Source organism: Trichosurus vulpecula, chromosome 7, assembly GCF_011100635.1.
Source record: "Trichosurus vulpecula isolate mTriVul1 chromosome 7, mTriVul1.pri, whole genome shotgun sequence".
In the NCBI taxonomy this organism is placed as follows: domain Eukaryota; kingdom Metazoa; phylum Chordata; class Mammalia; order Diprotodontia; family Phalangeridae; genus Trichosurus; species Trichosurus vulpecula.
In genome coordinates this window covers 10,469,936-10,487,024 of record NC_050579.1, presented here as the reverse complement: position 1 = coordinate 10,487,024, position 17,089 = coordinate 10,469,936, and the positions used below count along the sequence as shown (strand labels likewise).

The following is a 17,089-nucleotide window of genomic DNA, read 5'->3' as shown; positions in this document are numbered from 1 at the left end:
CCAAAGCCTGTGCTACAGTGGCTACAAGGCACTACCACTCCTTATCCCCCTCTGGTCCCCTGAATCCAGCTGGTCCTCAGGGGACAGATGAATGTGCAGGGTGGCACCTATCCTGCTGGCACTGCCTGCAAGGACACTGGGGCAGAATGGTGGCTCCTCTAAGGCATGGGCTGTTTCCCCTTGGAGTCTATGTACCCTGTGCCTGGCAATAAGAGGCCATTGACGAATGCTTTTGGTCATGATGGACAGAAGAACCTTCATGCCCCAAGGAGCTGTCAGAGGAGGACTCCATTGTCCAGAGGCCATTTAAGGGAGCTCCCTGTGTCTCAGTTCTTCCTCAGTGTAAAATGGCACCAACAGTGTTGGAGGAGGCTCATGGCCAAGGATAATGACTGACTTGGGAAGCCCTTTAGACTCAGGGGTGACTCCTCCAACTCCATCCTTAGCTACATCACAGGTTCCCCTCGGCTGCTTTCTAGAACAATCAGGTTGTATTCCATTGCCTATAATCAAACCTTCCTTTGTTTCTTTCCTCTTTCCATCCCCAGGACATCATTAACTCCATGAGTAACAGCACGGCGACCAGTAAGCCACCAGTAACACTAAGGTTGGTTGTCCCAGCCAGCCAGTGCGGGTCACTGATTGGCAAAGGAGGCTCCAAGATCAAGGAAATCCGGGAGGTAATGGGAACCCTCTCTTTGATTCAGACAGTTGGAAAAGTTCTGTGCTATGGCAGGTCTGCTACTCTGCATGGAAGACAAACATGTAGCCATTCACCTCCACATGAAACAGAATTCTTTTCCATCATTCACAGCTAAAATCTAGTGAAGCAATCAAAACTTATTGAACACCTGCCCTTAACACAGTGCCTGGCACATTAAAGGTGCTTAATAAAAGTAAATTGATTAATTGATTGATTGACTGATTGAAGGACACACTTCCAGGTGTCATGGGGGGAGACACACACACACACACACACACACACACACACATAATTGAAAACCCCTTCCATAACACATGCATCCTTGAAAGAAAGACATCACAGAGCCATGTGCCCATGAATATGATGTGTCCCGAGGACACGAGGTCTTGAGGATGGCAGGATGAAGGGGCTCATAAGATCATGGATTTTTAATCAAGGTGGATGTGAGTTTGAAGGAGGTGAGTGGGGGATTTACATAAGTAAAAATGAGGAGATGTTCACACACACATACCCATGTACACACATTCATACACACACACGTGCACATATACGCACATGTACGAGCACACACACACACAAGCTGAAAGCTGGACTTGGGGAAAGCCTCCTCCTGCCATATGATTTCAGAGCTGGGAAAGGCCTCAGAGAGATCATCTTGGCCAAATCCTCCCTTTGGTGGGTGAAGTCTCTAAGGCCCATCTGTGACTGAGAATCTGTGACCAGACAATGATGAAACAGCCCCAAGTGACTTCATTTATTAGCAGTCAAGGTCCAGTGGGTTACAGGGAATCCCCATGGGCTTGAGCTGGGTCAGCTGGACAAGTAGGGGAACACTGGTCCCTTCTCCCTTTCTCACTTCATGTATCTCCTGGTCTTGATTTCTCACTAGGTAAGTGGAGTGTCATGGGATGGGATGAGCTCTGGACTGACGCTCCCTCACTATGTGTTCGGGGGTGAATCACTCCTTCTTGGGGCCTCAGTTGTATAATCTACCAAACGAGAGGCCAGAATGCCTTCTAGCCAATGAATATTAAACATCTCCTTCCTCATGACTTATGCCATTTCTCCACTTTCCCCGGTTTATTGGATGTGTGGTGGTTTCCTTCTTACTTCCCTTGGCATAAAGTTTGGGCTTTTGAAAAATGGCTTTTCATTCCTTCATGACCTTATAGACACATGGCTGAGAAAGCCACAGACATTGCCCTCTATGGAAGAGATCAGAATGAGGCAATGAAAAGAGGACCTGACCACTTTGTGACCTTGGGAGAGTCACTTAATCTTTCATGGGTTCTGTTTCTTCTGTTGTAAGAAGGAATGTTTGGGTGAGATGAACTCTAAGATCTCTCACAGCTCTAAGTCATATTATACATACTATGGCCCTTACAATCCAATATTCTCCTTATATCTCAGGCTTCCATCTAAACCCATTTCTTCTTAGTGTGTAATCACAGAAGGGAAAATTTCATATATTTGATGATGGTAATTAACCCTCTATTAAGATTCCTCTCAAGACTGTTAGTTAACCTCTTCCCATCTGTTCCATTTGCTAACCCACTTTTTTCTATCTCTACCACTATATCTTTACTCTATCTCTGTCCATCAAATTATAAGCAGCCCCCTCACAAGGACCCCTCCCTCAAATCAAGATTGAGGAAAAGGATACTTTGTGATTTTTTTTAATATTCCAGAGGAGAGCAAAGGTTGACATCTAAAGTTAAGTGGTCGTTTGGGAGGGATCTAAAGAAAGCTGGTCATTTTGTCTTGCAAGTCCAAGTGGACATGTATGGGACTTGCTAAAGACAAAACATACAGTGCACCTCTTAAAGCAGAGATAGAGATCTCAAGGAAGCTGTTTGCCTGTTCATTTCTGCTCATCCAACACTGTCTTTCTCTCTTTTTCTTCCTCCAATTTCCTCATTTTCCAGTCTACAGGTGCTCAGGTCCAAGTGGCGGGGGACATGCTGCCCAACTCGACAGAGCGGGCAGTGACCATCTCGGGGACCCCCGATGCCATCATCCAATGCGTCAGACAGATCTGTGTGGTGATGCTGGAGGTACAGTCTGTAGCAGTGGGGGTAACGTATAGCGGCTCTCAACCTAACGATCTTACTACTGCAAACCGCCGAGCGGCCATCTACCGCTTCCATTGATCGCAGCCCATGGGTTGAGTCGGTTCTCGTTACCTGGTAGCGTTCTTTTTCATCTTCAGACTAGACCTTTGCTCTTAGGACACATGGAGACGTTACATTTGGGGACCTGGGTTCGAGTCATCTCCATTCATTTGTGGCTTCATCTTAGTCCATGTGAGATGTGACAGGAATCAGCTGGAAATGGCAGGAAACTGTTGTGCAGCCATTTTTGCCCCAGTTTGAGGGCCTGCAATTCTGCTTCTATCCAAGCTAATCTATCTTTGGAGTACTTGTGTTGGGCCTAGGAGAGAACCAGTGAGTCACTCAGTGTCTGCTTCCTCCTTGGTCAGACCTAGTGACCCAATGTCAAGCCCATTGTGGCTGAATTCAGTATCTTTCATCATTAAAAAACCTTCAAATATTTCATGCTGTTAGAGAAAAGGGGGAAAATGTATGAACCAAAAGCAAGCCACTATCCTTGAATTGGAGAAATGGAGAAAACTAAGAATTCTTCTAGAAACTAGAGGGAATAGTTACCAGGAAGCTTATGTCCTGGTCTTAGGGATTGTAGAAATATGTGTGCCAGAAATGGTTCTTTAGGAGTAATGTTAAAGGACACAGAATTGGGAAAAGAGAGAGAGAGAGAGAGAGAGAGAGAATATGAGGCAAAGTAGCTTCGCAGTGAAGAAAACTACGATTGGGGTTTAACAAAGTGGAAAGAGAACTGTGGCTGGGATTCTGAAATGGCTGGGTCATTGCATCTTCACTGATTTAATGTAAAGGGTGGGGGGCCACTGAGCACCTATTTTTGAGACACAGAGAAGGATGTCATATATTCCTTTCCTCAAGGACCTGACAGTGAGGAGCTGGACAATGGAAGAAAACCAGTACAGAAATCACTACAATCTAAGGTCCTAGCAAAGCGTTTGGGAATTAAAATGGACACCAATGACCAAAGAAGAGAAACGTGGGCTTAAGGGACAGCAAGATGGTACCCAATGGAGGATTTCTTCCCACAGTCACCATGCTAAGGGTTAAAATGTAGGGGAAACATGTTGCTTAGGAAAATGCCCATACTGCAGGTAATGGAAGGAGGTACCAAAGACGGCACAGTTCAGACATGCATGCTCTTCTCTCTCAGTCTTTGCTTTATTTATTCACTTTATCATGTCGATAGCAAATTGAAACTGCCACTTATGAAAGAGAAGAGACCCAAGTGGTGGTGAACAGGAAAGGTCATTCATCAAGCCACAAGACTGTGACCATTTCCTCTGACTCCAGTGGCCCTCCTGTGGCAGACGAGAGGTTCTAAGTGCTCTCATGGTAGCCCAAATCGAAAGTCCACTGTCAAGGGGCAAGGATATGATCTTGGTGAACTTGATTTAAGCCCTTGTTGTATTAGGTAAGTAGTGAAGAAAAAGGGTCATGTACCTGGGACCAATTGAATAAGGACCAATGAGTCCAATTGCCAATGTACTTGACATCTTCAGTTCTTCAAAATGCTGTGCCTCCTCTTACTTGCAAAGGCTGTGACCCCTCTATGCCCGAGTCAATAGTCTTAACGAGATGTGGGTGAATAATAATATTAACAACAACAATAACAAAAAATACCTAGTGTGAAGGCTTCTGATGATGGACTTCCACAAGGTTAGCTTGGCTAAGACACCTAGAAGACGCACAGAGAGCTGCGGTGGAGGGGTGACAGGAGCTTTGCACCCTGGGCTCCATGTTAACAATCTGGGAAATCTCAAGGCTGAAAAAGGTGACATTTTCTGCATTATAAAGTACAATAAAGAAGTGATGAGCTTTAGCACTTTCACTGTAACCAGCCCACCCTGATGTGGGCCCTTCTGAGTGCTTATCTCTTGAAAAATCACAACCACAAAGTTAATGTTGAAATCACCATTCTTGGATCATTCTCTCAACTATTGATGTTATAACAATGCAACTTCTCTTTGTGGCGTTTTCTCCTTCTGTGGCCTTGGACAAGCCACCCCACCCCCCAGCCCAGGCCTGTTGACCTTCATCTGTACTAAAACGGAGTGGACATGATGACTTCTCAGGCCTCACCCAGCTCTTGGTCTAGGACCCTCTGACCCAATTCTGACCAGTCTTGAAATTCTCACACACCTGCTCTTGCCTCTTTTAAGCCTTCCTCTGTGCCAAGGCTTTTAAAACATTGATTTTACTCTAAGTTGTTTTAAGGAAGATATTTCGCTTAAAGTGTACTATTCGCTGTGTTACAGGAAAAGATAAAAGTCCTGCCTGTCTTCTTCCCTAACATTCCCCTTCAAACCCCAAAGCAAGAGGGGTTTCAGTCCTCTGCCTAAGAAGGGGTACACTCTCGGGAGTCTCAGGCTGACTCTGCTGGATACTGGGCTGGTCTTGCTCAGCTGCATTGGTCTGTCCTGCAAGACCATCACTGTCACCAGAACCCTTTTCCTCTTTAGGCAAACCATCACAGTCTTCCTAAGGAACATATGAACTAGTACATCTATGTGCTTGGATTACGTTGACAGTGGATTAATTTACAACGGTGGCCAATCATACGTATTTTATTCACTTTAATGGATCTGTGATCTCCTCTATGACAGCACTCCCTCCACTGGGCCAAATACAACCCACTCTCACCTTCTTATCCAACCCCATTGATGCCTAATCCCTGAGTCCTACAAAATATCTGCAGAGACTCTCCCCCCCCACACACACTCAATATGTCATGGATATCACTGTCATTCTCGGGCTGTGCTGCTTTTCCCACCAATGACTTGCCCCCTCCCAGATCCTGTCATACGTGTGTGAGTCATTGTTGGTGAAGCCACAGACTGCTTCATCTACCCTGAGACTTTCCATTGCCTTCTGAATCATTTGCTATCTTGACTCTTCTGAAATCAGGTTGGCCCATAATTCCCTGACTTCAAGCATCACTATCACATAGTCAATAAACAAGCACTGATTAAACATTTACTAGGTGGCCATTACTGTGCTAAGCACTGGGGATATAGAGGAAGATCAAAAATAGTACCTGCCCTCAAGAAACAAACACTAAAAGAATAAAGGGGTTCAAAATATCAGTTTGGGGTAGGGCAGGGAGCAACTTGGGATCTTTGAAAGCACGGAACAGTTCCTCAGATGCCATCCAGGTTGGTCTCCTCTTGCTGCTCAGTTTTGGGTCCAGATCATGGCCCCTTTGCAGGACCTATCGAAGACAAATGCACTTAATGACAAACCAGGGTTTCCTATGTAGCTGCAAGTCATCTGGGCAATGTGCATTTGTCATACATTGCCTTTTCCCTGTGCAGACTGATAGGACAAGTTCTTTTGACAGGACATACTTGTCTTGAGAAGGTTCCATGGTTTCCTGGGGCTCCATGCAGCCAGCACATTGTCATGGGTGACAGGATCATATAGAGAACCTCACCATCTATAGGGAGTGGTTCTTCCATTTGGATAAGGTTGCACAGGACATCCTCCATGACAATGGCAGACAGCTCTGGCAAGCATGCACCCTCCTGGTTTATGCTTTGCTTGATGTTGCAGTTATCTCTGTGGTTACACATGTCATAGGTGCATGATGGGACATCAATACATTTGTGGGAGATGCCTCATTGGAAGGAGAGCCTTCAAGATTTGTCATTTCTACCAAGTCATTTTTTTCTTTTTATAATCAAAAAATAATAAACAGAGCCAGATTGTGTCTTCTGCATGCCTCCTTAGTGCAGTCAATTGTGTGATTGTAAGGATGCTTCCGACTCTAGCAAAATCATCTGCAAATTTTGTTCTATTCTGTTCCATTCTGATATTTACATTAAGGATGCCTTCAATTTGCATATAGACTATTCTTACAAACATTTATAGAGAGAAAAAATGGGTCAGTGGCTCAATAGTTTCTGATATATCAACTGGATTACATTTGTTTGGACAATAATACAATCTGTGGTTTTATGACCATTATTTTGCATTCTCAAGATATCTTTAAAACTGATCTAAAGTTCATCTTAAATTGAGTTGCTTGTGGTAGAAATTTCCTCAATATATATTTGGTCAAATCAAGTCACCCCTTCCTACTTAATTTTCTTGAGCACCATTATCATTTCTCATTTAACAAATTGTGTACCAAGATGGAGGGTTCAATGTGGCAGCTACATTGACACCAATCATGAGAATGCATGATTGTATAAGTGCTAGCTAACATGGTCCGTTCCACTTTCATTTGTTGTCCTTTTTCCAATTCTGTCTAATGCATTGAATATGATTTGGCTTAGCAGGGTCTCATGGCAATTCTCTGCAGATTTCTTTCCTTATACTCTGTTTAAGACTGACTAGGTTCTTTGTCATGGCCAGTGTTTTAAGCCCTTCTAAGTAATAGTAATAATCAGAATCAATGTCTCTACTTTTATCTGTTCCCATTTTTCATACATTTTCATACATTTTTCAACAAGCATAACAGCTTGTTTAAATAGGTTGAATGGGAGCTGTTGATATCACGCATACTGACTTCTCATCCATAATCTTTGTTTCCATTTGCTGTTGCTGTTGTTGACAACAGGATATTTCCTACTTAATGTTATTGTTGTTATAGATATAAAGATCTTGGCTTTAACCCAGTAGATGATCTGACTGCAAAGTCAGCTCATCCTGAAATTATTCTTGTATCAGTAACCAATCATTTCCTGTCTGTTAGGATAAAATCAGGCCCACTTTTGAGTGACAATGCTTAGGGCTTAGCCACATTCCAGAGGTTTCCAGCTTTCTTCTTGAAGAAAGTATTCAGGACTTACAAGGGTGAAGCATAAGCCTTTGGCTTCTTTTACTTATTGGACCTAAGCCTTATTTTCCAACACATTTGTCTCCATCAATCCAAGAGTCCACTTTCGTATTAAAGTCACTGAATATTTTTAAAAATTTGTTTGATTTTCAATTCACAGAATAAAACAAGTATTTCCATAACACAGTATAATGAAAAAGCTGATCACACATAAAACTGCAAATCTATCATGCCCAACTTGCTATTTCCTCCAAATATACCACAAAGTGATCATGGAAATTTATTTTTTTTTCCTTTTTTTCTTCTTCCTCCCCCTGCCCTAGCAATGGCTACCATTAGACACAAATAGGCATATGTGTGTGTGTGTGTGTGTGTGTAAAATTATTCTACACATGCTTCTATTTGTCAGTTCCTTCTCTGGATGCAGATAGCATCTTTCTTCATGTGTCCCCAATTTTTTTTTTTACTTTTTAAAAAAGTATTATTTATTTATTTAATATTTTTAGTTTTCAGCATTGATTTCCACAAGAGTTTGAATTACAAATTTTCTCGCATTTCTACACTCCCCACCACTCCAAGATGGCATATATTCTGATTACCCTATTCCCCAGTCAGCCCTCCCTTCTGTCACCCCACTCCCCACCATCCCCTTTTCCCTTACTTTCTTGTAGGGCTAGATAGATTTCTGTGCCCCACTGCCTGTATATCTTATTTCCTAGCTGCATATAAAAACTTTTTTTGAAATCTGCTTTTAAAACTTTGAGTTCCAAATTCTCTCCTCTCTTTCCTCCCCACCCACCCTCCCTAAGGAGGCAAGCAATTCAACATAGGCCACATGTGTGTCATTATGCAAAACCCTTCCACACTAATCATGTTGTGAAAGACTAACTATATTTTGATCCTTCCTATCCTTTACCCCTTTATTCAATTTTCTTCCTTGACCCTGTCCCTTTTTGAAAGTGTTTGCTTTTGATTACCTCCTCCCCTGTCTGCCCTCCTTTCTATTGTCCCTCCTTTTATATCCTTCCTCCTTTCCTGTGGGGTAAGATACCCAACTGAGTGTGTATGTTATTCCCTCCTAAGGTCAAATCCGATGAGAGCAAGATTAACTCATTCCCCTTCACCTGCCCCCTCTTCACTTCCAACAGAACTGCTTTTTCTTGCCACTTTTATGTGAGATAATTTACCCCATTCTATCTCTCCCTTTCTCCCTCAATATATTCCTCTCTCATCCCTTAATTTGATTTTATTTTTTTAGATATCATCCCTTTATATTCAACTCACCCTGTGCCCTCTGTCTATATACATATGTATATTCCCTTCAGCTACCCTAATACTGAGGTCTCATGAATTATACACATCATTTTTCTATGTAGGAATGTAAACAAAACAGTTCAACTTTAGTAAGTCCCTTTTGATTTCTCTTTCTTGTTTACCTTTTCATGCTTCTCTTGATTCTTGTGTTTGAAAGTCGAATTTTCTATTCAGTTCTGGTCTTTTCACTGATAAAGCTTGAGAGTCCTCTATTTTATTGAAAATCCATATTTTACTTTGGAGCATTATACTCAGTTTTGCTGGGTAGGTGATTCTTGGTTTTAATCCTAGTTCCACTGACCTCCAGAATACCATATTCCAAGCCCTTCGATCCCTTAATGTAGAAGTTGCTAGGTCTTGTGTTATCCTGATTGTATTTCACAATACTCAAATTGTTTCTTTCTGGCTGCTTGCCATATTTTCTCCTTGATCTGGGACCTCTGGAATTTGGCGACAATATTCCTAGGAGTATTCTTTTTGGGATCTTTTTCAGGAAGCGATCGGTGGATTCATTCAATTTCTATTTTACCCTTTGGTTCTAGTATATCAGGGCAGTTCTCCTTGATAATTTCTTGAAAGATGATATGTAGGGTCTTTTTGTGATCATGGCTTTCAGGTAGTCCAACAATTTTTAAATTATCTCTCCTGGATCTATTTTCCAGGTCAGTGGTTTTTCCAGTTAGATATTTCACATTGTCTTCCATTTTTTCATTCATTTGGTTCTGTTTTATAATATCTTGATTTCTCGCAAAGTCGCTGACTTCTACTTGCTCCAATCTAATTTTTAACATAGCACTTTCTTCAGTGGTCTTTTGGACCTCCTTTTCCATTTGGCTAATTCTGCCTTCCAATCCATTCTTCTCCCTATTGGCTTTTTGGAGCTCTTTTGCCATTTGAGTTAGTCTATATTTAAGGTGTTATTTTCTTCAGTATTTTTTGGGTCTCCTTTAGCAAGTCATGGACTTGTTTTACATGGTTTTCTCACATCACTCTCATTTCTCTTCCCACTTCTTCCTTTACTTCTTTAACTTGCTTTTCCAAATCCTTTTTGAGCTCTTCCATGGCCTGAGACCAGTTCATGTTCTTGATGTGGGCTCTTTGACTTTGTTGACTTCTCCTGGCTGTATGTTTTGGTCTTCTTTGTCACCAAAGAAAGATTCCAAAGTCTGAGTCTGAACCTGAGACTGTTTTCACTGCCTGTTCATGTTCCCAGCCAACTGCTTGATCCTTGAGTTTTTCATCTGGGTATGACTGCTCGTAGAGTAGAGAGTACTTTGTCCCAAGCTTGAGGGGCTGTGCTGCTGTTTTCAGAGCTACATCTACACAGCAAGCTCTACCACACCAGCACTACTCCTTCCCCAATAACCGCCAACCCGGACTGTGAGTCAGATCTAAGCAGCCTCTGTACTCCTGCTCTGATCTGCCACTTAATTCCTCCCATCAGGTGGGCCTGGTACTGGAAGCAACTACAGCTGAAGATCTGTAAGCAGCCTCAGAGCTGCACCACCTCCACTGCCCCTGGGGAGGTGGCGGACCGTGAACTCCTTTCACTCAGTCCCCACAGTTTTTTTCCCCACTAACCTGCTCTGTTGTCTTTGGTGTTTGTGGATTGAGAAGTCTGGTAACTGCCACAGCTCACTGATTCAGGGCACTAGGGCCTGTTCCACCCAGCTCCCGGTCTGGTTGGTCTGGGCGTGACCCACGCTGGGCTCTGCTCCACTCCGCTCCCAGCATGGTGTGATAGACCTTACCCAGTGACCATCCAGGCTGTGCTGGGCTGGAGCTCTGCTTCCCTCTGCTATTTCATGGGTTCTGCAATTCTAGAATTTGTTGAGAGCCATTTTTAATAGGTGTTTGGAGGGTCCTGGGGGAGAGCTTTAGGCAAGTCTCTGCTTTCTAGCCACCATCTTGACCCCAACCTCCATGTCCCCATATTTCATTTGTGTATTTAAATAGTCAAAATTACTTAGTTGCTCAGAGTTGTTCTTAAAACAGTTTTGCTCTTACTATATACAATGTTCTCTTGGTTCTGCTTACTTCTCTCTTCATCATTTCGTGCAAGTCGTTCCATGCCTTTCTAAGATCATTGAGCTCATCATTTCTTATAGTATAGTAATAATCCATCACAACCACAAACCACAACTTGTTCAGCCATTCCCCAATTGATGGGAATGCCTGCAATTTCCAGTTCTATTAATGGAAATTGTTGGCTTGTTTTGGAAAATCTTGTCAAGGGCTTCATAGCATATCTCTACTCTATCCTTTCTAACCAATGTCGACATATAAGGTGTAATTATCTTCCTGGTTATTTTGCATATGACCATGAGCATTGCCAGGTGACATCTCAAAGTGTCACATGAAATGATATTTTCAGCTGCTTTGGAGTACAGGATGAAATCAACCCTACAAACTCCTTCCTTTGTCACTTGGATCCATCCTTGCATCAAGCTGCAATATGTTTGTCTTCAAGCTTCATTTATACTGACACTATTGAGAAAGATATTGGTCCTTTGATCCCATAATGCGTCAACTTATTGATGATCAGACAAACATCTGACTTCTAGAGTACAATCACTTAATTAATGTTTGGAGACAACCTAAAGACAGTGTGATTCTTAACCTCTCCTTCCTTTCTATCATTCTGCCCACTGTGGATATTATGCTCAAAGAATTCATAACTTAGTAACTGACCTGCTGGTGACTATTTGTACTTGAATAAGTTGGTCTTGGATGGCACAGACATTCTATCTCCAGGACCCAACTTGAGGCCTAATTAGAATCTGACATATTGATAAGTCCAATACCATAGCCATTGAGGACCATGAGCTGTGGACCAAATGAGGTATGAGAGGAAGGCTTTTGGCGACATTCATAAAATCTTCTTGTCTAAGGATTCAACTGCTCAAAATAAAAATAAAAATTTTTGAAAGCCTTACACAACTTGCTGCTTATGACAGTGTCAAAGAGAGTGGCAAATGGGGTTTGATCACCTAATTATAGCTTCCCAAGCCACAGAAGCAATATTAACTAATGAGAAAATGAGAAATAAAAAAGATTTTTCACCCTAGCTTGAAGAGCAAGAGTTATATAGGAAAAAAGACTTTTATTATCCAAAGTGCGTTCCAACTGAGCCCTTTTGGCACAGCCAGCTGTCACAATTGGCCACATTGCCATCTGCAGGGGAAGGTCTGCTAAGTGCTGTGGGAAGCTACAAAGGAAGAAGATCCTATTTTTACCTTAAGCAGTTCATTAAAATGTTAAAAGGATAAACAAAAATGACGTAGAATCGCTAAGTTGGAAAAGAAGCCAGACTTCAACTTAACTGATCTCCATCTGAGTAGGAAAGAAGGTGGTATGTACCAGGCCAGCTGCAAGACATGAATACAGAAATGGGATGGGCAGATTTCAAAAGTGTTATGGAAAGAGCAAGATTAATGGAGAATCTCAAGAAGTGTGACTACATACCATGGAAACTGGCAGTTCCTCCCAGTTCTAAAGCAATACCTTCCCTGAGAAGGATATAGACGAGCCAGTGAGGATATAGTTAACAGTTAAATTGTGAAAACACATCATGTCACTAAGTAAAGGATGGCCAGGGTCATTGTAATGACCCACTGACAAAATGCTTAGACTTTAGAATGAATAATGAGTCTAGAAGGAAAATCAAAGATGCTAGACTGCCTTTCCTTTTATCTTTGGTCTTGGGTTTCATGAGTCACATTTTACTTCATAGAACTTTGGAAACAAGGAAGGTCAGATTTCTCTGCAATAAACCCCTATTTCAGGGGAGTCCTGAAAAAGAGAGCCCTTCAACAACCCATGTGGGTAAGTGGCACAGGCATTCATTTCATTGCAAGCAGCCACAAACTTCTATCTACAGGGTCCTCACCTCTGACCTGGTTTACACGTGGACTCGCATTGGCTTCCTTTTAACTGTGTTTTTCTCTCTGTCTGTCTGGTAATGAATGCACAGGTTGAACACTAACTAACCATCTCAGCAAAAATGGTCAAGTCAGTTATATGTGTGAGCCCAGGCTGAATTTTATTCTCAAGAGATATATTTTAAATTCAGCATAAGTCACCAAGACAAGGGTTAGACAGGAAGGGTTCAGTGAAGATGATAGAAATGAAAGCCACAGAACTCCCAAGCCAACCTTTTTAACAGAGTGGTAAAGGAGTACCCAGTCCTTCATGTGGTGGGATGGGAGAGCCAACTCAAGCTAGGGGACTAGGCAACCCCATTAAACCAGGTTCTCTTGACAGTTGGGTTGTTCCCTACCATGTTCAGCTCATACTCCATGTAACAACTGTCTAGACCATATCTGGGACGCTGGAGTCTAGGCATGGCAGTTTAAGAGCTTTACTAAATATTAATGGCAGATAGGGGCCTAAGGGAAAAAAACAACCAGGATGGTGAGGAACAATAAAATCATGTCCCATACAAAGATCAGTTTAGCAAATTGGGTATGTGGAGCAGGGTTGAAAGGGCAGTGTTCAGGGGTCTTAAGGATTGTCATTTACAGAAGGATTACCATCATTCCATTTGGCCCTAGAGGGCGGGAACTGGAGCACTGAGTGGAAGGTGTCAAGAGGTAGGAAAAGCTTTCCAATAATGAAAAATTAGAAGGCGTTTCCTTGAGAGGTGATGGATTACCCACCATTCACAGTCTCCAAGCACATGCTAGTTGATTTCTTGTAGGGGATGTTGTAAGGGAAATTCTTGTTTAGATCATACTAAATGTCTTTGAGGTCTCCACCAAGTTGGAGCTTCTTTGAATCCATGAGGGGTAGTCGAAGGGGGAGGAAGGGGTCTGGTAATACTCAGAACTAACTCTAGCCTCACCCCAGCCTCCAGCCCCTGTGAGTCACTACATGGTCTCATAAATTTCATAAAAGAATGAGCTGTAGAGAGAAAGACCACAGGATTGGGTCAATGGTGGTTGTGCTGATTCATGATAATAGCACTCTGCAAATCTCTGTTTTGACAAAAATGGCATTCCAAGTGAAGTTGAGTTCTTGGGCCAAAGCTGTCCCTTTCAGCCCATGTCTACACAGCAATGACAGACTAGACACCCATGGCAGTATGGTACCAGTATGTGCCGATGGGGATGGAGGTCTCCATTGCTTCTTTGTCGATTGGGATCATACCCTGTCTTGTCATGGCATCCCATCAACTTTCCTGTTACACACCAACACTTTAGAATGGGCAGGGCAAGATGTGTATAGGGAAGAAGTCATTTTTGAAAAACACAGCTGCACGTTTTGGACCTGTTGCTTTGTGTAGACCCTGCCTTAGGTGACTATGTCACTAAATTGATTTCATCAGGATTTGAATGTGGCCTTCAGGGCCTAGAACATCCTGGAACATGATTCGTTTAAGAACTCGCTGCTTTTCTGGGCCATGAAAAACAGAGGTTTCTCATTTCAGCACAAATCTGCTGTGCAGTAGTCATGACCTCTCTAAATCCCATTGGAGGCGTTATCATTTCTGCTGAGATCGCCATCCACAGGAAATATATTGTGAACATTCCACCCTCATGTGCTCCACTCAGAATGTCAATGAGGTTCTCTTTCTCCTCCTGGGCATCTAGGGGGGTGGTAGCAAGGGAGTCAGATGAATGGAGTATCTAATCAACACTGGCACAGCGCCCTCTACAATTGGGTGCCAGGGCTTAGGTAGCCTCAGGAAAACATAACTGGTGTTCATCAGCCACCCATCTCACCATTTGGAAGATGCTTCTCTTCCCATTGGTCAGTGGCTGTTGAGGCACATGCTAGAAAGATGAAAACAAGCCTTGTTGATGTCACACCAAAGAATGGAGTCTGTGGTCTAGAACTCCCCCTGCACGTTAGGGGAAGATGGTTAGTGACCTTCAGAGGCAGAAGGATTTCTAGGAATGGGGTTGATCAGTCTCTGATTCCCCATAGAACATCATGAGGATGCTTGGTCCCAAATGAGTAGGGCTGGTGAGGATGGGCTAACAGAAACAGCTCTATGGGTTCTAACCTGAGAAGATGTGGTTGGGTAAAATCCTCAGGGCAAGGAAAGTGGGAGGAGTCTCCCCAGAGAGCGGGGGGGGGGAATGAGAGCGCATCCTCCTCCCTCTCCGCCGGTTCCTGCGGCCGGCTTTGGGGTCTGATTCACAGCTGCCCTCTACTGGATGCGCTTCTGGCAGGTCTGGCCTGCGGATTCCCAAGCGCTCTGAGTGAGGAAGGAGGACGGGCTCAGAGAATGCAAAGCCTCCCTGGCCTCTGCCGGCCGGGCTCGGTCGCTGCGCGCTCTTGACTCTCTTCTGACCGGCATCTCCGGAAAGCTGTTCTAATGTTCTCTCTCCCTCTCCTTGTCCCTTTTCCTAGTCCCCACCGAAAGGTGCCACCATCCCCTACCGCCCAAAGCCCGCCTCCACCCCTGTCATTTTTGCAGGTGGTCAGGTAAGAGCCGACCCGCTTGCAGCCTCCACTGCCAACCTCAGCCTTTTACTGCAGCACCAGCCGCTGCCCGTTAGTGCGCTCAGGTTTTCTCGCCTTCTCACTTGCATGGTCTCGTCCCGTTCACAGCATGCCCACGCAGCTGGGCACAGAGCTCTGCATCATTGCCACAGCCAACCAATTCAGCCCAAATGAGCACTGACCACTCTGCCGCTTGGTGGGAGAGCAGGGGGCTTGCCTCCTTTGCTAAGATGTAAACCGAGGAAGGGAAGGCTTCTGTCTCTGTCCCTCTCTTTCTGTCTGTCTCTGTCTCTGTCTCTCTGTCTCTCTCTCTCTCTGTCTGTCTCTCTCTCTCTCAACAGAATAGAGAAGACAGATAAACAGTCTAATGAACTCAATAGAAAGAAAGGCTTAGAGTCCTCTGGAAGGAATGCTTTAACAAAAATATATTGTTACCCTGTCTATCATCATGGCTTATTACCAAGTATAACATCTGAAATCCATCTACATAATTAAGCATCATTATCTCCCTCTAGTTTTCTCCTTAGACTAGTCCTGAAAATATTTCCTTTGTTTTTAAAGTTAGTCAACAGGACCAAGGTAGTTTTAGTTCCATTCCAGATTTCTAATAACTCGCTTGTTGCAAACTGGACTGGAAAGCATGGGACCCCATTTCTTAGAAGAATTCTGTCTTTCACATCCCACAGTCTTGGTGTCCTGTCCTAACAGGAGCCCCCATGAATGCTGGGCTTTGGGCATCTCCCTACACAAGAACACAGATGCCACCCAAAAGGGAAAACAGAGGCAAAAAGCCAGATGCCCCCCAAAAACTCAAGTGTCCTTGAGAGCAGCCCCTTGACCAGTACCTGTTTCAGGTAAAAGAGCTAATGTTAGAGTTTCCCTCCTTCTTTCCGCATGGTTTTGACTCTTCATTCAGCCTGTCATGGGAGACTTCAGAAGGGGAACTATTTAGCCACTGGTCACTTCCAACACCCCAAGTTTCTAGCTACTCATTCTAAACTTAGAACCTCTCTGCTCCATCTTCTCCCTCCATAGCTAGAGAGGACTATAGAAGTTACCAGAAGTGGGATAGGAGCTGCCATTTGTCTCTGTGGATGTAGCACATAGCAACCTGGATAGTGGAGAGGAGAGTGTAGGGAGTGGTGCTTTCCCCTCCCCCTCCTGCACTCTTGCCTGGTCCATTAGTCCATTATGGTCTCTTAAGAAGTCAACACCCCCATTCCCACCCCCACCCCTGGCACACACATAAAAGCACACGCAATGGTACAAAAACCAATTCTTGCCCCTTTCTTGGCATTTGTTGAACTTTGATCCAGTCACCAAATTTGGGACTGTTACATAATTGGCTGCCAATTGTCCATGCAGCCAGCCGGTGGATGAGCTCTGGGCCCAGCTGTTCAGTGAATTGTATCTTTATAAAAGGGAGAGTAAGACAGATGCCTCCCCCCTCCGCCTTTACTGAGAAATCACTCAGCTCAAATTGAAAGTAATCCAGGGAATGGAGAACAGGTGGCGTGTAAATTTTAAACACAGGCATATAAAGGGACATTATATGTCCATACACATACACACATGTAGACTTACACATTGACACCTAACTAGAAAAGGACCACGTTAAAGTACTCCCTGTTTCTGAACTTGGTCCATAAAGGAAGTACACCAGACCTGCTGCTTTGCTTTCACGAGGGACATAAATGTTCACACAACATTCGTTTTTCCTATGTC

General features: G+C 43.6%; 1 protein-coding gene across 6 annotated transcripts in view; it reads left to right on the top strand.

The window, feature by feature from the left end:
* The window catches only part of PCBP3 (poly(rC) binding protein 3), a 167,322-nt gene that overhangs the window by 114,699 nt on the left and 35,534 nt on the right, over window positions 1-17,089 (top strand). For 3 of the 6 annotated variants that reach the window (XM_036769060.1, XM_036769061.1, XM_036769064.1), the window contains 3 exons: window positions 549-680; window positions 2,629-2,757; window positions 15,272-15,415. In XM_036769060.1, coding sequence (XP_036624955.1) covers window positions 549-680; window positions 2,629-2,757; window positions 15,272-15,415 — 405 coding nt within the window. Of the gene's footprint in view, window positions 1-548; window positions 681-2,628; window positions 2,779-15,271; window positions 15,416-17,089 lie in introns of all 6 variants that reach the window. The other 3 variants (XM_036769062.1, XM_036769063.1, XM_036769059.1) reach the window with 2 other exon arrangements.